The following is a 22,754-nucleotide window of genomic DNA, read 5'->3' as shown; positions in this document are numbered from 1 at the left end:
AGAGGAGAGACCCACAACCCAAAGGCCTACGCCCACGCCGATCACAATAGGAAAATAAAACCACACCCACAACCAGACCCACAATCGGAAATCACAACCACAACCCAGACCCACAACCAGACCGATGCTGATAGAACAGAGAGGATAGAGCGAACAAAAGGGGAAAAAAACCGGTGAAGGATATAGATCAGTAATGGTAGAGACGAAATTGATGGTGGCTCATATTCATGAACGGGAAGACAATAGAGCAACGGGGAAGACCCACAACCAGACCGACGCCGATAGAATAGAGAGGACAGAGCGAACAAAAGGGGGAAAAAAAACTGGTGAAGGATATAGATCAGGGATGGTAGAAACGAAATTGATGGTGGCTCATATTCATGAACGGGAAGACAATAGAGCAACAGGGAAGAGGGAAGAAGAAAGAGAATGGGAGAGTGGAGATGGAGATGGAGGCGGTGAGCTGAACTGTTGAAGGAGAAATGAAAGAGATATGAGGGTTGAAAGAGAAATAAAAAATTAATAAACCAATATAACACAGCTAACCGTACAGTTGTATATTTGTGATTTTACTGTAGCAAGTTGCAAAAAATATAACATTTACAACATCTGATAAATGGGCTCAAACTGGGTTTGGTGTGGGATATGTGCCAAATATTTAGCATTTGGCACATATCCCACATCTACTGTAGGTGCTCTAATAGTTATTTCATTACAATGTCTTCTATTTCTAGTAATAAAGATTACTATTCCTAATGTAATCTACATTCAGTGTACCAAACGTATCCTAAGTGTCATATCTCCAAGATAAGAAAAGGTCATATGCCTTATATGGAGGTCTTGGAGACTAATTGATATACGAAGCATTTTAAAGCCTTGAAGGATGATGCTATGCCGTTCTCAAAGAGGACAATATGCAACGATGAGGTAGGACGTGAGATATTGGTAACAATGCAGACACGCACGTGATGGAATGGCGGGTACATCCCACAAGGGACGTGTAATCCTTAATAAATGAAACTCTAGAAAATCTAAACTCATTTTGAATCTATTTTAAATTGAATATTCGATTTTGATCCGAAACTAAACTAAAAAAACCTACTATATATATTACAACAATAACTATGTCCATGTGTGGCGTTATTTATGTCTGAAGACTTCATGTCTGAAGACAGCAAACCTTCACATTTTTTCCCGTGCTCTCTGTAGCACCCATCCCCTTTACCCTGACCTGAAGCTAGTCTTCCTTACCAAATCCTACTCTTTGAACCTACCATCCCCACCACAACCCCTGTTCATACAGCCCAGCACCCTGCCTTACTGCAACCATTAATAGACCCACCCACTCTAAACCACTTACCTTACTAAGTTCACCTACATTACTCCATCATTTCTTTCACTCCATCCAATAGGATGGAGGTTTCAGAACTTGCAGATAGAACTTCAAAATGCATTCGCCTAGAGCTCCCTCCAAACCAAGAGACCTCATTAAGCTCTGCCCTCATTCTTCTGGGTAAGCTTGTCTCCTCCAGAGTTGCAGGTCTAAACATCGTGAAAGATGTAGTTCTAAAAGCTTGGAAGCCAGTATACCCACTTAAAGTCAAGCGTCTAGACAAAAGCACCTTCATGTTTAGCTTTCACCATGAAGTTGACATCAATAAGGTGTTCCAAAAAAGGCCTTGGTCCATTCGTGGAGGTCATCTAGTTCTAAAAAAATGGAGACTCGAGCTAGATTGGAAAGAGGTCGACTTCTCTTTGTCAACCTTCTGGATCCGAATCCATAGTCTCCCCGCCCTTTGGAAATCTAATGACAACATCAGAAAGATAGGCTCTACCGTTGGAAATGTACTCGATATAGACGTCGTCGGCGAAGGAGGCGGGGTCTGGAGCAAGTTCGTCCGTATAAAAGTGGACGTTAACATCACAAATCCTTTATGCCCAGGTATTTTTCTCCCACGACCAAATCAATCTGACTTGTGGATTAGTTTAAAATATGAGAGATTAGCAGATGTGTGTTATAATTGTGGTCTTATCGGGCACGAAGAGAGAAACTGCCAATCTATGAATCCCTTCTACCTCTGCAATCCCTTCGGCCACCGCTTCAAGGTTGCTGGACCTTGGCTACGCGCCGATTGTGATGAGCTCGCTCCAAAAGTTTACGGCCATCCTCCCCAATCTTGTGACGCTCCGATAGCCACGTCACCAGCCAGCACTGCGTGCTCCTCTGAGGAAGCTGTCATTCTCTCAGTACAGCCCAATCACGCGGGCCTCAATAAGACAGATCAGCAAGGCACACACCTCCCCCCCACCCCCCCCCCCCACTACCACCTGCAACACTGACACTATGGATAGAGCGCACAACATTGTCCTTGAACGTTTGGACCAACCTATGCCAGCCGGACCCACCTCACCAATTGATACACATCCCGCTTTAATACCCAAACTTGATATCTCCCTTGGGACAACATTAAAGCCCATCACCACAGATTCAAGCCTTAGTCCACCAAGTTCAACCCACCGCCTCAGCACAACTCCATGTCACACAAACATTGAAAGCCCAAACCTTTACATATCTAACCCAGATGCCCCAAACCCATCCCCAACCTCGGACAGCCCCAACAACCATAACAATCTACCCCCAAACTTCAGTTCTTCTTCATCTACCTCTAACCTCGACACCCAAAAGTCAAATCCCCTCAAAAGAAAGGTCACCAAAGAAGAACTTGAAACCTTTGCCAAGCATTTGAAAATCTCGATTGAGGGACCTGAAGTTGTCTACTTTGATCCGGAGACAGCCACGTTGATCCCACAATCCCAACTTGAGAATTTCATGCTCACTGAGAAAGATAAACCCAACAATCCTTGTCCCCCAAAAATTTGAGGTGAGTCCCTAAAATCCCGAGCTCGAGAAAACACATCTCAATCTACCACTTGCAATGTTTCTCCTAATTCTATATCTTGTTCATCTATTGTTTTTATGGCTGAGGAGGTGGGCCTTACCATGCCCCCAACTCCTCAATGAAAACATTAGGATGGAACTGTCGAGGCATCTGCAACGCCTCGACAGTTCAAGTCTTAAAGTCTCAAATAAAAGGGTCCAAACCCGATATAGTGTTCTTGTGTGAAACTAAAGCTAATTTGGTTCGTATGGATTTTGTTAAAAGTTCTATTGGTTTTGATGAAAGCATTGTGGTTGAGTCTAAGGGCTCTGCTGGAGGTTTATGTCTGATGTGGAAGGCAAGAATCTCTGCCCATTGTATTGAGTTCAATAAAAATCTGATTGCCATTAGAGTTTCTGACCCAATATGTGACTGGATAATGGTTGGTTTCTATGGCCCTCCCTACCCAACCAAGAAAAAGAAAGCCTGGGAAAATCTCTCTGCTCTCCTTAACTCCTTCCAAGGCCCTTGGATATGTCTAGGAGATTTTAATTTCATCATCAATGAGAATGAATCATCCAATAAAAAAAGCGGTGAATCGTTAGCTCCAAACTATCTTAAAGTGCTTATGCTGGAGTTTGGTGCAATTGACTTAGGCTTTTCAGGAAGTAAGTTCACTTGGGCGAAAGGTCGATGGGGAAATTCAGCGGTCAAAAGAAGGCTTGATAGAGGCATATCCAGCATTTCATGGAGACTAGCCTTCCCAAATGCATCTATAGCTCATCTAGGAGCCATTAATTAAGATCATGCTCCTATTCTCCTAGAAACAAATCCAGAAGATACCTTTGCCCACAAACCTTTCAGATTTGAAGCAATGTGGATTAGAGATGATAGATGCGCCGCAGTGGTAGAAAAGGCGTGGAATGAAGAAGTCAGAGGATCAGATTTTGTCAAGTTGTATAAAAAACAAGCTGGCACTAGAGACGCTCTCCGCAAGTGGAACAAAGAAGTTTTTGGCAACTGCCAATCTAGAATTAACTTGCTGCTTCAAAAAATCAAAGACATCCAAAGCAATAATGACTCTGCGGATAATGGATTTTCTGAAGCTACTTTGCAATCTGAGCTATCTGAGTGGCTCCTTAGAAGCGAGATTTTGTGGCGGTAAAAATCTAGGGAATTAAGGCTAAAAGAAGGAGACAAAAATTCAAAATTTTTCCACCTCTCAACCATAATCCGCAGAAGACATAATCATATTGATGCAGTTAAAGGAGAGAATGGAAATTGGGTCACAGGGTCCAACAGAATCCGCGAGAAGTTTTTGCAGCATTTCAAGGAGTTATACAAAGAAGAAGAGGTCTCCTTCCCTGACCACCTAGACAATCTTATCAGGCCATGTATCACAGATGATGAGAATTCCAACCTGTGCTGCACTCCCACACTAGAAGAGATCAGATTAACACTGTTCAATATGCAAGACCTTAAAGCGCCTGGTCCTAACGGTTTCCCTGTTCTTTTCTATAAGGAATACTGGCCAACTGTAGGGAATGATGTTATCAAAGCAGTCACCTGCTTCTTCAACTTCGGTAGTATGCCAAAAGAGGTAAACAACTCTCTCATTATCCTTATCCCAAAGATTTCTAACCCATCATCTATGGATCATTACAGGCCCATAAGCTTATGCAACGTCATATATAAAATCATATCCAAGCTTTTGGTAAACAAGATACGACCTCTTCTTCACAAGATCATCTCTCCATGTCAATCAGCTTTTGTCCCTGATCGTTGGATCGCCGAAAATCAAGTAATTGTCCAAGAGATGCTGCATAGCTTCAAGACCAGGAAAGTAAAAACTGGTCTTATGGCCATTAAATTAGACCTCCAAAAAGCCTACGACAAGGTCAACTGGAAGTTCATCCAATTTGTCCTTCGTCGCTTCGGGTTCAGGGATATTTTCATCAGTTGGATCACAGCATGTCTCTCATCTGTGTCTTTTGAAGTCATCGTAAATGGGGGCAAATCAGAGCAATTCAAATCAAGTAGAGGGTTGCGTCAAGGGGACCCTTTATCATCATATCTTTTCATCTTGGGCCAAGAGGTTTTATCCAGAATTCTAGATCATGAGCTTGCAGTCAATAACATAAGCGGGTTCAAAGCTAGCATAAGAAGCCCAGCAATCACCCATGTCATGTATGCGGATGATATAATGCTTTTTGCGAAGGTGAACAGGAAGGAGGCAGTAAATATTAATCAGTGTATTGAAAAATACTGCTCCTGGTCAGGTCAACAGCTAAATAGGGGAAAATCCGGTGTGTTTTTCTCAAAAAACACCCCATCTCAAAGCCGCAGGCTGGTTAAAAGCGTGCTCCATATGAAAAGTCTGAAGAAGGATGCAATATATTTAGGAGCCCCTCTGCATCTGTCTAATTCCCCCTCCAAGGACTTCAAGTTCCTTCTTGATAAACTTGAATCAAAGCTTTCTGGATGGAGGAGTAAGTGCTTTTCATGGGCAGGTAGGAGCACTCTCATCAAATCGGTTGCCCAAGCTATCCCCAACTACACTCTGTCTTCTTTTAATGTGCCTAACATAATATGTGATAAAATGGATGCTATAACCAGAAGATTTTGGTGGAAGCCTAAGGAGAAAGAAGGGAAGTATCTAGCTTGGAAAGCTTGGGATAAATTGTGCCAACCCATCACGAATGGTGGTTTAGGATTCATAAAGGCAAAGGATTTCAACACTGTGTTACTTGCTAAACTCGCATGGATGATAGCATCTAAAAGAGACAGCTTATGCATGCAGATTCTTCGATCCAAGTACAAAGTCAAATCTGATTGGCTGCATAAAAATCCATCTAATATGGCCTCTCCTATTTGGAAGGCGATTGAAAACGCCAAGAAAGTTGTCATTAAGGGTGCTTGCTATCTCATAGGCGATGGAGCCTCTATTAACATATGGATGGACCTGTGGGTCCCTTGGATTCAAAACTTCAAGCCCAAGCCGAGAGTACAATCCTTCATCCAACTCCCCATTATGGCTTATCAGCTTATCAACCATGAGAGACATGCTTGGAAGGAATCCATGATTAGAGAGCTCTTTGACCCTGTTGATGTCCCAGCCATTCTTTCCATTCCCCTCCCTATGAGGCACAGAGAAGATAAATTCATTTGGATCCCAAATTCCAAGGGAGTGTTCACTATGAAATTTGCCTATCATTCTATCACCAACCAATACCTCTCCAACCCCCCATCCGCCCCATGGAAAAAGATTTGGAATCTTAATGCTCCTGAACGTTTGAAAATGTTCCTTTGGAGAATTGGGGTAAATGTCCTCCCTACTAGAGAAAATCTGCTGAAGAGATTTGAAGAAGTAGATTCCTCATGTGTTCATTGCGGTGCAGATCCTGAATCAGCCACTCATGTTTTCTTCACTTGTACTGTAGCAAGAGCCTTATGGCATTTGACTTGCTGGGGCTTTAGAGCAGATGAAGCCCATATCCAATCTTCTGAAGACATCATCAAGCTAGTTCTTGAACCTCCAGCATCCATTTGCCCAAACAATGAATCATGGAGAGCCTCCCTCAACATGGCTCTCACGCTAGATGGAATATGGAATCTACATAACCAGGTTCTTTTTCATGAAGATAAAGCTGATATACAAGCGGCTACACAACAAATTCACTTTAGACTTATGGAGTTTTCAAGGATAGCAGCCCCCAATACCTACACCACACCTCCGCCCTCCCTATTGAGTTGGACCCCCCCGCCATTCAACTGCATTAAGATCAATGTTGACGCTGCACATTATGATCTCAAAGCTTCCATAGCTGCCATGGCTCGCAACCATGATGGAGTTGTCATCAAAGTTTGGGCAAAATCTATCCCCTTGTGCTCACCTATTCAAGCTGAAGCCACAACTATCCTTTGGGCTGCTCAATTAGCCATTTCTGAGACCTGGACTAACATCCTTATTGAAGGAGATGCGAAGCTTTGTTTTGATGCGCTCTCGTCTACACCCTCTTCTGCAAATTGGTCCATCATGAATATCATTGATAACATCAAGAGTTTGACCCCTTCCTTTGTTAGCTGCACTTTCTTGTGGGTGAGAAGAATTTGTAACATCCCAGCACATACTGCTGCTAAGTTAGCTCTAGCTACTGTTTTTTCCTTTTGTTTTAGTTCAAACAATCTGCCTCCGCCCTTAAGGCTTGTTTGTATGGCAGATTGTCCTCTTGTTTCCTAGTTCTTTCTTTTTGAATAAAATTGAAGATTATCAAAAAAAAAAAAAAAAAAAAAAAAGTGTGGCGTTATTTAATTAAAACATTCAATTTAACTTTTTTTTTTCCCATATAACTCTCAATTAAACTTAAACTTTTTTTTAAAATTATTTATATCTATAATATTATTTAATGGTCTTTCTCTATTTGATATTCTCAGTTTTTTTTTTTTTTTTTTTTGGGGTTCAAAAATGCCCCTACACCTTTATATTTAAGTAGAATCAAAACTAAAAGACAATTTAGTAAAAATACAACTCTAACTCCTACTAAAATATTGTCTGAAAAATAAAGCCACTATCTTGTTGATTTTTAAATTACTTTATCTATTTATAAATTAGATTCTCCAAAATAAAAATTATATATATAAAATAAAAACACCTTTTTTTTTTTAATATAAAATAAATGTGTAATATTTGTTCATTTTTTAAATCTTAGCCTCATCACACTCCTAAATGTATCAGTAGTCTAAATACTCTAATATTAATGAGAAATGGTGAAAATCTAAAAGTAGTAGTTCTAGATATTATTATTGAGAAGAAACCTTTTCTTCTCTAGAAGTATATTCTTAAAGGGAAAACGTTTACCTTGTCCTAAAGAGGCCAGATTTACATTAGAAATGACAATGACACATTTAGCCCTCAATGTTGACTCCATATTTTGATTTTCCACAAAACGCGAGGACCTCAATTGACAACTGAACCGAGTCTGAACTCAAAACTAGTTTGCAATTAAAGCATATTCTTTGCTTTTTTTGTAAATTTCTCGGTTTAACCTATAAAATCCCTTGGAAGTTTGCGACCCTTTATCTAAACCCCAACTACCTAACTTGAGAGAAATTGTCAACTTTCAAACCCAAAAGTCACCCTTTGGAAATTTCCTTCAACTCTACTCAATTGTTCTGTTCTGGTTTTTCAAGTCTACCAACTGTTCGATCAAGGTCCTTGATCTCAATGATATTTCCTTTTTGAAGCAACCAAATGCTTTGTTGGGTCACTGAGGTTTTGCTCTATTTCACTGACCCGAAAGGAGAAACTTGATTTGTGGTAACTGATTGAATCGCAGCAACAAGGGAGCAGTGGTTTCTGTTCATGGGTATCAGTTAAAACAAGGTCTGGATTGCTTCAGTTTCATTTTGGAGGCTGTAATTGAGGTTTTTGATACTTACCCTTAATTTTATTCAATCTGTTCTCAAATGGGTCGGTGTTGTTTTTGATCTTTGACTCTTGTTTAGAATCAAATTTTGGTAATTTTGTTCATCGTAGAATATTTGGTGGGTTTTGTTTGTCTGAGCTTTAAGCGATGGATGCTGTTATTGTACAATCTATTAAACCTGTTTGACACTGTGTATGTTCTTAGTGACTTAGTTTTATGGCTACTATCAACAAACCCCAACTCAAAGCTGCGGCCTTTCGCCGTTTCTTATCCGTAGTTCTTCTCACGCTGTTAGGGGTTTTGCTACTGATATTTCTCCTTGGAACAAATTTAACTTCAAATTTTGTGTCACCGCCTTTAGATGATATAGATGAAGTTAGTTATACTAATTCACATTTGAGGGAAAAACTTGGTTTTCCTGAGCAGAGTAAATTGTCTATTAAATTGGAGAAGCGAAACCAATTGCCCCCAAGAAACATAGATCTGTATCCAAATCTAGCCAAAGATCATATAACTATTGTTCTATATGTACATAACCGGCCCCAATATCTCCGGGTTGTTGTGGAGAGCCTTTCACAGGTTGTGGGAATAAGTGAAACTTTACTGATAGTTAGCCATGATGGGTACTTTGAAGAGATGAACAAGATTGTCGAAGGCATCAAATTTTGCCAGGTGAAACAGATATTTGCTCCTTACTCACCTCATCTCTTTCCCAATAGCTTTCCAGGGGTCTCACCTAATGACTGTAAGGATAAGGAAGATGCAGCAAAGCAACATTGTGAAGGGCATCCTGATCAGTACGGTAACCACCGATCACCAAAGATTGTGTCGTTAAAGCATCACTGGTGGTGGATGATGAACACGGTATGGGATGGATTGAAGGAGACCCGCGGGCACTCAGGTCATATTCTTTTTATAGAGGAGGACCATTTCATATTCCCCAATGCATATCGCAACTTACAGATACTTACAGAATTGAAACCTTATAAGTGTCCTGATTGTTATGCTGCTAATTTAGCACCTTGGGATGTGAATTCAAGAGGAGAGCAGTGGGATAGTTTGATTGCTGAGAGAATGGGAAATGTGGGTTATTCCTTTAATCAAACTATTTGGAGGAAAATCCATAGGAAGGCAAGAGAATTTTGTTTTTTTGATGAATACAACTGGGATATAACAATGTGGGCAACTGTTTATCCATCATTTGGTGGTTCTGTTTACTCATTACGAGGGCCGAGAACTAGTGCAGTTCACTTTGGTAAGTGTGGTCTGCATCAGGGCCACGTGGACAATAAAGCTTGCATTGACAATGGCATGGTTAAAGTTGATGTGCAAGAGATTGATAGAATTGCCAATATCAAATCACAATGGCAAGTGCAGGTCTCTAATAATCAAGCGGGCTACAAAGCTGGATTTAAGGGTTGGGGGGGTTGGGGTGATGAGAGGGACCACAAGTTGTGCTTGAATTTTGCTCGCATGTATCATGCCATAGACACTGCCTCTACTTTCTGAAGAGTTGACGTTTTGGCATTTTGATTTTTTTTTTCCAACTGAAGTAACTGGGGAAGGCTTGAATGTTTTTGTTGTGTAATTTAAAGGTAGCATAAGTAGCTGTTATTTGTTTAGAATATCCCACGGACCTTCATTTTGTTTCTTTACAATACTGCTTCAATCAAATGAATTTTTCTTTTGCTATTCCAGTAGTACAGATTACTTGTCTGTGTTGCTATTGGCTTTCTGCTCAGTTTCTTTTGCTCTTTCTGCTGGAGAATCACTCCCATATGTCTGTTAGTGTTGTTCTGATGAGCAAACACATCTTCTTTGTTTCTCTTTCTGCATCTATGCATGTATATGCATCTGCATATGTGATTCAATGCTTGGGATTAGATGCCTATGGATGCAACAACTATGTTTTCTTTTGCCAGAAATTTGTATGTTTACATGTTTATCTTTTGCCAGAGGTGATTTGTGACTTCAAATCTTAACTTGTCAAAGGTCCAATCGATTGTGTGCACTTTGCCTTTGCCCTTGCCCTTGTTGTCAAGTTGTCAACATTGGTTTGGATGTTGATGCTTCATGATCATTCTTCCGACTAAACTTCTTACCTTTAGAATTGTTGTTCTTGTCTGTCTCATCTAACTTCCTTTGAAGTCCATTAAACTCTCTGCTACCGTGATAGCTGAAGTGAGGCCATTTACTTTCTCCCTCCTAAGTTCGTTCTGAATTCACAACTGCAATCCAGGCATAAAGTTTTAAAGCTTTTCTTCCTCACTTATACTACCCACTTTGAGCATGAGAGATTGGAAACTCCTCACATACACAGCAAAGACAGATTTCCCAGCTCTTGTTTCATCTCTGGCCAATCAGTGATAGGTTGGCGTGAAGAATCCTCAACTCTGGCTCTTTACCATAGTTTTATATCACACACAAGATACATAGAAGTAATGCTAACTTTATCTGCTCCTGGTATATGCGCCACTACGAAATACTGTTAGACATGGAACACGAAGTTCTCTACTTCATATTCACCAATAAATGCACCATTGAAGGCCTTAAGCTCAGGGTTCCAAACCTCTGGTCTACCCCTGCCTCTGGTCTACCCATACGCTCTCAAACCTCGAGAGAATGTTTAATAACTCGTTATAATAGTAAGCTGCAATCGGAAAATAAAGGAGAAGTTAAAAACATAAATAAATAAAAATCCATCATCTTTTTAATGCTCTTCACTAGAAAAGCTAAATGCTTTTCACTCAGATCTAATTTAACCAAAGATCCATGGATGCAGACACGACTCTTCTATTAATTGTTTGATGGAAATACTTTCGACTAAAAGAAGAAAGTAAAAGAAAAAACTTTGGCTGAAGTGAAGGACACATCTAGCGGTCGATGAAAGTTCAAAAGTGTTTCGTGACTCTTAAATAGCTGTTGAAAGAACAATTCCATCATCTTGGATTTGCCTTTAAAAAAAAAAAAAAAAAAAAAAAAAAAAAGGGTGAAGCTATCTAGCTGAGATCTTTTGGACCTTAATTTGGTTAGGAAAAAACGAAATTGTTGATTTTGGAAGACATTTGTAAGATCAGCCATGCCCTCTGATATACAAGGTTGGCCAATAAGGGAAGTTTTTATGATAAAGCATAGATGAATAAAAAAGCTTTCTTGAGTACTTGTGTATAAAAGGGCGAATAGAGATCTTACATGCAGAAAAATATAAGGAACGTTCTTGGAGAAGACATAAAGAACTTACTGAAATAATTTAAATAGTTCCTAATTTGTGCGATGCACAAGAAAGTTTTACATAAAGGTGATACATATTTATATATTATATTTAATAAAACATTTTTTCCATCATCAAAATGTAAAGAAAAAAAAATTCTAAAAACTTAAATACATAATATTGACTTTTATATAACTTTTACTTAGAAAATTTTTATTTAATCAATTAAAGTTAGAAATTGGAAATTATTAACTAAAAAAAATCTTTCTTAAAATCCTAACTTTCACTTAAAAAAAAAAATATATATATATATATATATATAATTTCATTTTTATTCAATTCAGTATTTTGTTAATTTCCGTAACAATTTTGCTAATAGTGACTTCCCAAATGATGTAGTTTTGAGTTTTTTAAATTAAAATAAATGTGAAAAGTTAATAAAAATATTGTTTCATAACAAAAACAAAAATTAAAATTAAAATTAAAATTATTTTCAAATCTTTAAAGAAAAAAAAAATACTAGAGATATTTATTAGAAACAGTAACACTACTCACTTTGTCAACACTGCCACTTGCCATTCCCTCTACTTGTAGCCAACACAATCTCTCCTTTGCCACGAACCACTCCCTCATCACCACCTCCAATCCACCACCACCACGTCTCGCCCTCTACCACTGTCAACCACTCTTTCCATGATATCTCATACAAATTTGGAAAATGTTAAAAATACTACGAATTTTATTATATAAAGCATATAAACTGATGTAATAGTGAATGAGATTGGTAGATTTCAATTACCTAATAAATGAATATTTAAATTGTTTTTTGTGTAGTAGCATATCAATTTGTAAGCTCTATGTTGTAAAATTTGAGAATATTTTAGTTAAATCACATTTTGCAAACTCACAAATCAACTCGTTCCAAAATTTTAAAGTATATTAGAAAAGTCAACCCCATAAATTTTAGTTAAATCACATGCCCCACAAATCAAGAGATTATGAACCATTTTGAAACATGTGACAAAAGCGTAGAAATAATTGTGTAATATAAGTTTACTGTTAACTAGAACATCCCCTCTCTCTGTGTGTGTATTAAAGTACTTAGTGTTCTAAAAAAAAAAAAAAAAAACAATGGGTTAATCCCACATTAGAAAATGAGTGTAAGTTAAAAAGGTTTAAAGCATATGCTATGTATTCAAGAGTTAGGCCATTTTGGATATACACTACTGTCAGTTTTTTTAAAACTTTCTCCCCTCTCTGTGTGTGTGTTTGTTAAAATACTTTGTATTCTAAAAAAAGAAAAAAGAATATCACTCTCTTGTAACAGCTAAATGCCAATTACTAAATGAAATTATGTAGCCTTGAAAGAAAGATATAACTCTCTTGTAACAGCTTCAACACTTTGCCAAAAGCCTCAATATACTTATGAGATTTTACTTTTGTCATGAACACAAATCTTGTTTTTGACAAGTACTATCATCCAAATGTCAATTACTAAAAGAAACTAGGAAGAAAGATATAAAAGACATTCAATGCCCAAGACAACTAATTAAGGAATATCGTATGGGCACCAATGGACGATTAGCCATTGGCAGACAATAAAAACCAGCCATTAATATCAATGACTTCATATCCCATAAATGCAGATATTCATTCAGACAATTAATACAAGAGCTATAAAACCCACACAAACCAAAGGAAGGAGGTAGACAATTCTCACCCCAAAAATTATTCCCAAGTTGAATTCTTTTGCAATATGCCTCCAATTGAATTTCATTCTAACATAATCATCAGAGGCCCTTTGGCATACACCACACCGGTGTATTTCTTTTTCTCTATTTCATATCTTACTGTAGGTTCGTCTCTATACAAATCCAACACCTTTGTCCATCTGTATTGACAAGGAGTTCAACCGATGATTTTCTGCATCATCAATTATAAAGCCAGATAAGAATAGCACCAAAAGCTATAAAGCCAAAGAAGAATTGCACCAAAAGGTTCGTCTCTAGACGAAATGTCTTCGTCCATTTGAATTGACGAGGAGTTCAACTAACGATTTTTTGCATCATCATTGACTAATCCATGAAGTAATAAAGACGTTCTTTCCCTACAAAAGAAAAATCATCCCTTTCGACTGAGCACTGTCAATTCAGAATGAGATGATTTCATATTCTAATAAACCAAAAAACCACATAAATGCAACTTACATAAACAACCATATCATTACTATACATTGGCGGCTCTAGGAATTGTTTCTAGGGTGGTCATTAAGAAATATAAATTATACATGGGGGGGGTCCGAAGACTGAGGAGGATCAGACCGAGGAATAATTTGCATAGTCCAAGCCCGAAGAGATAAATATGCTCTGAGGATTTTGCCCACCAGATGATGGAAATAGAATCAGGACAATTGGTGCCCTGTGGTGTTCTAGGGAAAGGAGAAGGGATAGCGATGGAGGCAAGGATGGTAGGAGGAAGTTTCCTAAAGGGTATACTTCCCCCCTCCGCATTTAATGCCCTACACCAACCTTATCAGCTGCATTAATGTGGAAATGATCCTTGAGCAGTAACTTCACAGTTAGCAACCCTTTCCGCCACCTTTAGCAGAGTTTTGATAAGACAAGTATCCTTAGGAATGTCTAGAGGAATATAGGTGGAGGATTAGGATGCAAGAAAATGGGATATAAAAGGAAGGGAATCTCCCAGAAAAAAGGGATGAACATTTTCTTTAAGAAATAGAAAAATAAGGAAGTGAACAATGTATTATCTGGTGTAAAACCTGAACCAAATATATATAAGAGACTAATATTCCTCAGACCAGCCCGAGGAGAACATCATTCTCAATTACTACTTAATTCTCACTTATCTATTACTCTGGGCTCTTCGGCCTTAGACTTGAACTAAGCTTAGAATTGCACTTGAAGTATTTTCTCACTCTCTTCAAAAAATTCTATTGTTTGGGCTTGGTTCGAAGGACACGGTACCATTGTTCTTAGTGGGCTTAGACATTTATTTTTTGAGTACTTACAATACAGTATTTAATAAAAAATATAGTTATATCTTATTATCAATACTGCAAGCTATATCTCTTTCAAAATTTTAGTTAAATAAGATTTTTCTTGGATTTTTCATTTTGTTTGTAAAGGCCCAATATATTGTTAAAATGACCAAAGTTTGACTACAAACTTAGTTGTAGCCTAAAACTACAACTTTCATTAAACAAATTAACATAACTACATATTTTGAAAATCTAACTATTGAATTGTATGTTTTTTATGTTCTTAAAAGACATGTCAAGTTTTATGTCAATCGGATGTTATTACTATTTGATCTATAAACTTATTTTTTATGTATGGTTTTAGACTACAAAAACTCGAAAATTAAACATTTGATTGATTACATAAGCTATTTATCTTTAATCTTCTTGAATTTTGCAAGCAAAGAGGATATAAGAAAAAGAAATGTACTCTAATTATGGAATTGTTAAAATTCATATCTAATAAAAAAATATTGAGTGGAGTTGTAACCTTAATTTACAACCAAGTTTGTTACTAAACTTTGTCCAAAATTTAATTATATTGGACCTAAAAAAAATTAGGGTGGTCACACATTTTTTTTAAGGTAAAAAAATCATTAAATTTTTAAATTTTATATATAATAATGACTTTTTTTTTCTAGGCTAGGGCGGTCCTGTGACCACCCTGACTCTAACTTGGAGTCGCCAGTGTTACTATACACACACACACATCCGTCATAGTGTTTTAATGCGAGATCCCCACACACACAGAGATTATAAGTTTAATTATACTTGTGTTTTTAGCATTAGTAGTAGTGGAGCTAAAATTTTAGCTATTTGGCTCCACAAAAAACTACTTTATTTATTTTACCTACTCATTTTACTAAACATCCAATAGCAGTGGATCTATTTTAACTTTTAACACAATAAAATAATATATACATCACAATAAAATAATATATCTACTACAATAAAATAATATATCCAACTAAAAAAAACACCACAAATCGATCATTGGCACAGTCCACAGCCACTGCCAACCAAGAACAACCACCACAAAAACCTTTCCACTAGCCACATCCACCTCCACCACCACTCCACTAGCAACAACATCTATGTGACAACCACAACCCATGGCAAGAAAAAAAAAAAAAAAATCAAACCACTACAAAACCCAGAACAGATCGGCGATGAAGATCGGAGATGAAGATGAACCCACGGCAAGAAAAAAAAAATCAAATCACCACCAAACCTAGAACAAATCAATGATGAAGATGAACCCACAGTGGCATTGAGCTTCGAATCAGGCTGGCGGCGTTGAGCTTCGACTTGGGCCGGTGGTAGTGAGATAGAGAGGTGAAAGTTTGAGAGAGTTTGAGAGTTTGATGATTTGAAGGAGAAAGGGTGAGAATGAGAGGAGAGCACGACAGAGTAAAAAGAAAAGGAATAAAAAAGTATTATTTTAATGGAGGTAGGATTAAAATATTATTTTTTGTTTTTACCTTCACCTTTCGTTCGAAGCCAAATATAGCTTCATACGGAAGGCTAAAGCTAAAAAATTTTAGCTTTACCTTCATTGCTGTGTGAGCATTTTTTGGGTTTGTGTGGAGCTAAAATAGCTATATAGTTTTTTAGCTCCACTACTGCTAATGCTCTTAGTACTTTCAAAAGAGCATGAACTATTTTGAAACATAGGATAGAAGCAGGGCTAGCTCAAGGTATTGTGGGGCCTAAGGCGATAATTTTAAGTGAGGTCTATTCTTATATTTTGAATATTAAAAGAATATTTATTCAACTTTTTTTTAATCTATTTTTTAAGAAAAAAATTACAAATTAAAATGAACCCATTGCATTATTCAACGACTATACAACTAAAATAAACACTATTCATTGAATGAAGTAACCAAATACTAAAAAATTATGATTGAAAATTTTAATAAAGTTATATATTTGATATTTCTAAATAGAATTTGAGTATAAATTTATTTACTAGTGTAAGATTAATGAGTTCTTTTAACATTTATGTGTGAGAGATCAAATGATTGACCCATCCAATGAAAATATTTTCTTTAACTAGTTTTTCTTTGATAAAAAACAACTATTTTTTTTATTTATTGGTGAATATTTAGGACTTAATTAATACTTCTATTGGTAAAAATTTAGGGACCTTTTTTCATTGGGGGCCTTAGGCGGTTACCTATTTAGCTCACCCATTGAGTCGGCACTGGCTAGAAGTTAGTTTTAAGTATAAAACCGGAATTACTTTCTCTTTTAACAACTTCAGTAATATCATTCAAAAGCCAATTACTAAAGGAAATTAGTGACTGCGGAAGGAAGATACAACACTTTTTCAAAAGTATCAATATAAATATATATGAGATGTTACTTATGTTATGAATCCAAATCTTGTTTGACAACTGATAATTTGCATTCTAGAGCTTATGTAGAATAATGTGAGCACCATATTCTGGTTGAAGAATCATAGTTGGGAGCGGAGAATGAGCATAAGATGGGGACAACTTAAAGGAGAAGCGTTGTAGAATCATTGATAGAGTCATTTTCGCTTCTATCATAGAAAAATGTTGTCCAATGCATATCCGAGGCCCGAGGCCCCCATCCAAATGGGATAAATGAAAGTTGACCCCTTGTTGCTTTCAAAACTCCTTCTGCAAACCTATCTGGATTGAAGTCATTTGCATCATCACCCCAAAGTTCATGGTCATGATGGACAAGGATTGCCGGTGTGCAGACTTCAATTCCAGCTGGTAAAAACAAATTTCCGAGTTTTGTTTCCACATGAACAGTACGAGAAAGATTAATTATTGGCGGATATAGTCTTAGAACCTCAAACAAAATCATGGTCACCTGTGGCATGGCACGACACATTGTGATATATATAGAGTAAAAATGCATTAGTGATATGCATACCATACTCAATTAATAAATCTTTGATAGAAGTAAATGCCCTTGAAAAAAATGCTGAATTCAAAGAAGTTTAAAAAATAAAAATTTCAACCTTGTTAATGATAGAATGTATTTGAATAACTCATTTCTGTACGTTGTATAATAACTAGTAAGATACCCATATGATACATAGATAATGTTATAATATTTTATGTAAGATAGTTTTGGAGAATGTTGTATATGTATTATAGCATAAATGTTAAAGAACTTTATTAGTAATAAGTTCATCATAAAAAGTAACAATTATAAATTACACACACATATCTACTATAATTATTCAGTTGAAGTAATGAGAAATATTAAAAAAAAAAAAAAACTATGGAGAAATATTATAGGATAAAAGTTGATAAAGAATGTATTTTTCTCTTTCTCCTTAATACTAAAAACAAATATACATCCCAAACACCCACAGTCAATCACATTATTTACATAACCCACAAATCAACAACATCTGACCTTAACATCAAAATCATAATTGTCGTTGTCACTCAATATAAAATGCAAGCCTCCCTTCCTTAGTTGTATCAAACTCATATGGGTTAGGATTAGATGAAACACAATATTAGAACTAGGTAGGTTTCATCTAAAGATTAAAGGTAAATGACATCAATTTTGATCAGTGTGTATTTGACCTGAGATAGCATGAAGGGCTATTGGTGTGTGTGTGTGTGTCTATATATATATATATATATATATATATATATATATAATGGTAGAAGTGCAAGAGGTGAAATGGTGAATTAAAATGCAAAGAGTTTTGTGTGTATGTGTAAGGGATGAAAAGTCTTGAAATATTGAACCAAATGAAAATAAAAGTCAATATTTAATTTGTTATTATCTCTGATATGATACTTGAGAATATTTCAATCATCTTTGCATAAAATACGTCACTTGGCAGAACTTCATCTTTGCACATATATATATATATATATATAAATTTTTTTTTTTTTTTATGATTGATTTTACCTACCTTTGTTTCCCTATACAAAACATGGAAAATACACAAGAAATACACAGGGATGACTATGATGTACTTAGATAGCATTAATACCAATCTTACAGAGCCAATCAAGCTGGTCAAAATTGATTCAAAACCACAATTGTGGTGGTGCAATTTCCTCAATTAACTAAATAGGTTCAAATATAATAATCAAGATATATTCCTGTAAGAAAGAAATGATGTAGGGACCTGCATGGTGTAAATCCTTTAGGAAATAATCTATTTCTTCTAGAAAGAAATTCAAAGTAAATAAATCAAAAGTACTCACAACTTTTAGGTGATTCAACCCATCAAATTCTGGTTTGTTTTTTCCAAAGACTTGTAGGACCTCTTCTCTTGCACGCGCTTGCCAACTTGGTTACCTACCCAGAATTATCACCGTCCAAACAAGCAAAGCTGCAGTTGTCTCTTGTCCCGCAAAATAAAATGTCTTACATTCCTCAATTACATCTTGGAGATTCATTCCAACGTTCTTGTTGTTCCCATGTTCTTGAATTTCTTTAAGGTTGGACTCAAGAAGTATACCTAGTAAGTCATCAGCTCTAGCTTCACTCGCTTTTATTGCCTTCTCTCTTTTGTTGATAATGCCTTTAAGTGAAGCTTGTATTTCTTTGTCAATTTTTTTCATCCTCTTGTTTATTTTAGTTGGCAGAAACCTACATGTGAAGCAATAAGGCACATCTAATTACAAAAACTACATGAAAAAAAATACAGCAAGCATTTAAAATATCCAGATATAAGAACATTTCAAGTATATTCTAGTAAAAGCTGTAGCCAAATGTCAGTGAAAACTGTGGTTTGTACTTAGTAGGCACATGTTCACACGCGCACACATATAAATGCTATATTTGCACATATTTTTACTTTACGTTTGTTGGATCCACACCTGGAAAAAGATGTAATTAAATTCGAGAAAATGTTTTAATAAATTTTGAGAAAAGGTAACATGACCTACAATATATTCACCACCATTTTAATCATTAGTTTCACTTCAAACACCATTGTGATTAAACGAACAGCAAATAAATGTTAAGAATAAAGTAACCTTCAACTTCTCATGATGGAATGCTTGATTAATAATCTTTCTGTGTGTTGTCCATTTCTCACCGTCGTGCCATGAAAGTCCGTTTCCTTGCAACTTGATATATGGATTTCCAAATGGCCTTCGGAAGTCTCATGTCTTGGAGAAGATTTCTTTTAACTGTTCAGGGTTCATAATGTTCACTAGGGGTGTGGGGCCCCTCCCTGTAAAAGAATTTTTACCTGCACATATATATATATATATTTTGTTACTATAGGACAAGTTGAGAGAGCATATGAATTTTGGTCGTTGACATAAGCAAATAGATAAACTCATGAAGATATCAATTAACACAAACACATCACTGGAATTACATCAGTTCTTTGGGATTTCATAATTTGTAAGTGTAATTACATTAGTTGAAAATATTTAAGACTTTATGTATACTGATTGTCTCTAAGGTTAAGCAGCAATTTTTAGTTTCTAAAATTTAAAGAGATTGTTTTTAGTCCGATAGATAATGGGACCAAACTAAAAATTAGCATATCATCACTTCATTAGATATATTAAGAACTAAAAAAAATTAATTTAAGTTTGGGAGAACTAAAATCATTCGCTTTTAGTTTGTTAGGGACTAAAAACGACAATCATATCAAACTTTAGTGACTAAATTGTTCATAGCCTAAAGTTTAGAAACAAAAACATTGTATTTTCCCATAAATATATAAATCTTAACACAAGGATAGTTAGAAAAGTTATCACTTGAACAGTATCAATAGTAAGAAGGAATGTGATTGATCATCATTTGAAGAAAGAATGGTTTCTATCTAGAAAAAGTCAAGTTGCACTTGATATTCTCTGATTACCCCTAGGGAAGTAAAGTAGGTTTTAAAATATTCTTGTATAGAGAATTAGAGATTCACGGGAAAAAGAGAAAATAGTAGAAAAGAATACCAGGAAAAAAAAAAAAAAAAATCCATTATTTCGTAGTGGTGTTGCCGTGATAGGAATAGGATGGCATCAAGCTACTTGAATTATTCGAATTTATCCATCAAACGCAAAATTCATGACAAACCTCATCTAATGATGGGTTCATTAAGGCCCACCAAATATGGACGCTAGTCAATAGGATTAAAAACCATCATTTAGCTTCTAAAAAAAAAACCCATTATTTACTGGTAGAAAAAAATATATATATATTAAGTACTATACTATATTTGGGGTGTTTGGTACATGTACTTAAATAATAGTTTTTAGTTTTTAAACAACATTACACGTATTTTTACACGCTTTTTCATCCACACGTATTTTTAAAAAATACAAATAACGTTACTAGAATAACATTACCAAATGGCTATAGGTTTTCCACGTAGATTTAAACAAATAGCTGGATTGCATTAACTCTTGTTGGGAAAGATATACTGATGCTGTACTGGCTAATGAAGACAAATATTTAAATTAAATTCGTGAATCTAATATATTGCACTTAAAAAACTGCATCTAAGTTGTTTATTCTTTCAGAAAATAAAAACTCATGCGTCTTGTTTATATGAAAATAAAATAAACAAATAAAATTTCATCAGGCAGATCCATGTAAACATACTATAATTGGTCACAACTTGATGGATCAAGGGGAAGACACGTGGTGCAATGTCATGGGTGAAGTTGATGGGTTTAGACTTGGCTTGACTACTCATCTTAGACCACTCCTTCAAGTCTCCAAACAATAGCCGGTAGGAGTTGCCGCTCAGACCTTGCTCTCTCAAGCACCTCTCCAGCTTCTTTGGCCTTAGCCACACCCAATTCACCAATCTCCATGCCCATGTTATTAGTACAACAATTGAAACTAAGGAAACTGCAATTCTAAGCAATGATATTTCCATGTTTTGAGATAATAGAGTGAGTGTGAATAAAATGAATTAGAGGGGATGCCTTTTATAGTTCCTATTTTCGAGAAAATCTCTCTCTACCTCTAAATTTTCAATTTGATTGATCTACTACAAAATTCCAAGTTTATTGTATATTTATTAATAGACTTTATTTGATAATTATGATAATTATTAATACAAATTTATTTTAATTATATTTGTATATGAAATATTAAACATGAAATTCGATAATTCATAGTTTTTACTGAGTATTTATTATAATTGCGTTTTTATAGATATTTATTTTAATAATTACTATTAATAGATATTTACCATAATTCATCATAATTAATAGGAATTTATTATAAAACTTATTAATATAAGATTATGGCATTTATTACTACTAGCCTCATCACAAGGCTCTTTCTATTTTTATTTCTTATTTTATTTTAGTATTATAGTTTTTCTTTCATTCATCTCTTTTAGTGTCATAAATTTCATTCTCTTATCTCTAAATTTTCACTTTGATTGATCTACTACAAAATTCCAAGTTCATTGTATATTGTTTAATAGACATTATTTGATAATTATGATAGTTATTAATACAATTTATTTTGATTATATTTGTATATATGATATATTAAACATGACATTTGATAATTCATAGTTATTTAATGATTATTCATTATAATTGTGTTTTTATAGATATTTATTTTAATAATTACTATTTAATAGATACTTATCGTAATTCATAATAATTAATAGGTATTTATTAAAATATTTATTAATATAAGATTATGGCAACTATTAGTACAAGCTATTTTGCTTTGCCAATTTACTTCGATGTTCTTCTCTTAAAAAAAAAAAAAAAAAAAAAAAACCAATTTTACTTCGATGTTTTAAAGGGATTAAATAAGCTTGAACAATAAAGAAAAAAGGGTAAATAGGAAATTGCACCCCTAAAGTTTGGGGGTTGTTAGGTTCTAAAAGTTTAGAACAATTAGCAAATCGTGAACATAAACTTGTTTAGATATAAATCCTAGAGTCTATGAGTATTATTAGACAATGCTCAAGGTAATACAAATCAAGATTTAAGAATATACAAGTTGCAGAAAGAAGAGTTCAGATACTGCCTAGTTTGATTAATCGAAAGACAGGCTCGATCGATCAAAACACGTATCTGCAGAATTCTATTTCAGCCCAAACTCTACTTAAACGTATTAGGTTTCAAGTAAAACACTACTAGTATATAAAGGAAACCTTAAGCATGTTTTTATAAGGCTTTTTAGAGAGAAAAGAGTGTGTCTCTTTTTGTATCTAGGGTTTTGTACCCAAAAACTCTCTCATATCTTCTAATTGTGTTATTCCT

At 35.4% G+C, this 22,754-nt stretch overlaps 2 protein-coding genes and 1 pseudogene across 2 annotated transcripts; 2 read left to right on the top strand and 1 right to left on the bottom strand.

Moving 5' to 3' along the window:
• Positions 1–3,018: 3,018 nt before the first annotated feature.
• Positions 3,019–7,119, top strand: LOC126721586 (uncharacterized). The gene is made up of 3 exons (XM_050424634.1): positions 3,019–3,547; positions 3,704–4,040; positions 4,119–7,119. The coding sequence occupies exons 1-3, from the start codon at positions 3,019–3,021 to the stop codon at positions 7,117–7,119; spliced, it is 3,867 nt and encodes a 1,288-aa protein (XP_050280591.1).
• Positions 7,120–7,853: 734 nt separating this feature from the next.
• LOC126720902 (alpha-1,6-mannosyl-glycoprotein 2-beta-N-acetylglucosaminyltransferase) lies at positions 7,854–9,997 on the top strand. Its single transcript, XM_050423749.1, has one exon. It carries the CDS (start codon positions 8,522–8,524, stop codon positions 9,812–9,814), a length of 1,293 nt encoding a protein of 430 aa, XP_050279706.1. The 5' UTR covers positions 7,854–8,521; the 3' UTR covers positions 9,815–9,997.
• Positions 9,998–16,964: 6,967 nt separating this feature from the next.
• Positions 16,965–21,400, bottom strand: LOC126724392 (cytochrome P450 CYP72A219-like; annotated as a pseudogene).
• Between the last annotated feature and the right edge of the window lie 1,354 nt (positions 21,401–22,754).

This window comes from Quercus robur, chromosome 4 (assembly GCF_932294415.1).
Source record: "Quercus robur chromosome 4, dhQueRobu3.1, whole genome shotgun sequence".
In the NCBI taxonomy this organism is placed as follows: Eukaryota; Viridiplantae; Streptophyta; class Magnoliopsida; order Fagales; family Fagaceae; genus Quercus; species Quercus robur.
Note: the sequence above shows the minus strand (reverse complement) of the source record. Positions and strands in the feature narration are given on the sequence as shown.

What these genes read in the sequence shown, in the direction of transcription:
- LOC126720902 (XM_050423749.1), top strand. Translation starts at nt 8,522, where the DNA reads ATGGCTACTATCAACAAACCCCAACTCAAAGCTGCGGCCTTTCGCCGT.
- LOC126721586 (XM_050424634.1), top strand. Translation starts at nt 3,019, where the DNA reads ATGAAAACATTAGGATGGAACTGTCGAGGCATCTGCAACGCCTCGACA. An exon ending in TGACTTAGGCTTTTCAGGAA is followed by an intron (nt 3,548 to 3,703) that starts GTAAGTTCACTT and finishes CTATTCTCCTAG; the next exon opens with AAACAAATCCAGAAGATACC. An exon ending in AGAAGCGAGATTTTGTGGCG is followed by an intron (nt 4,041 to 4,118) that starts GTAAAAATCTAG and finishes CATAATCCGCAG; the next exon opens with AAGACATAATCATATTGATG.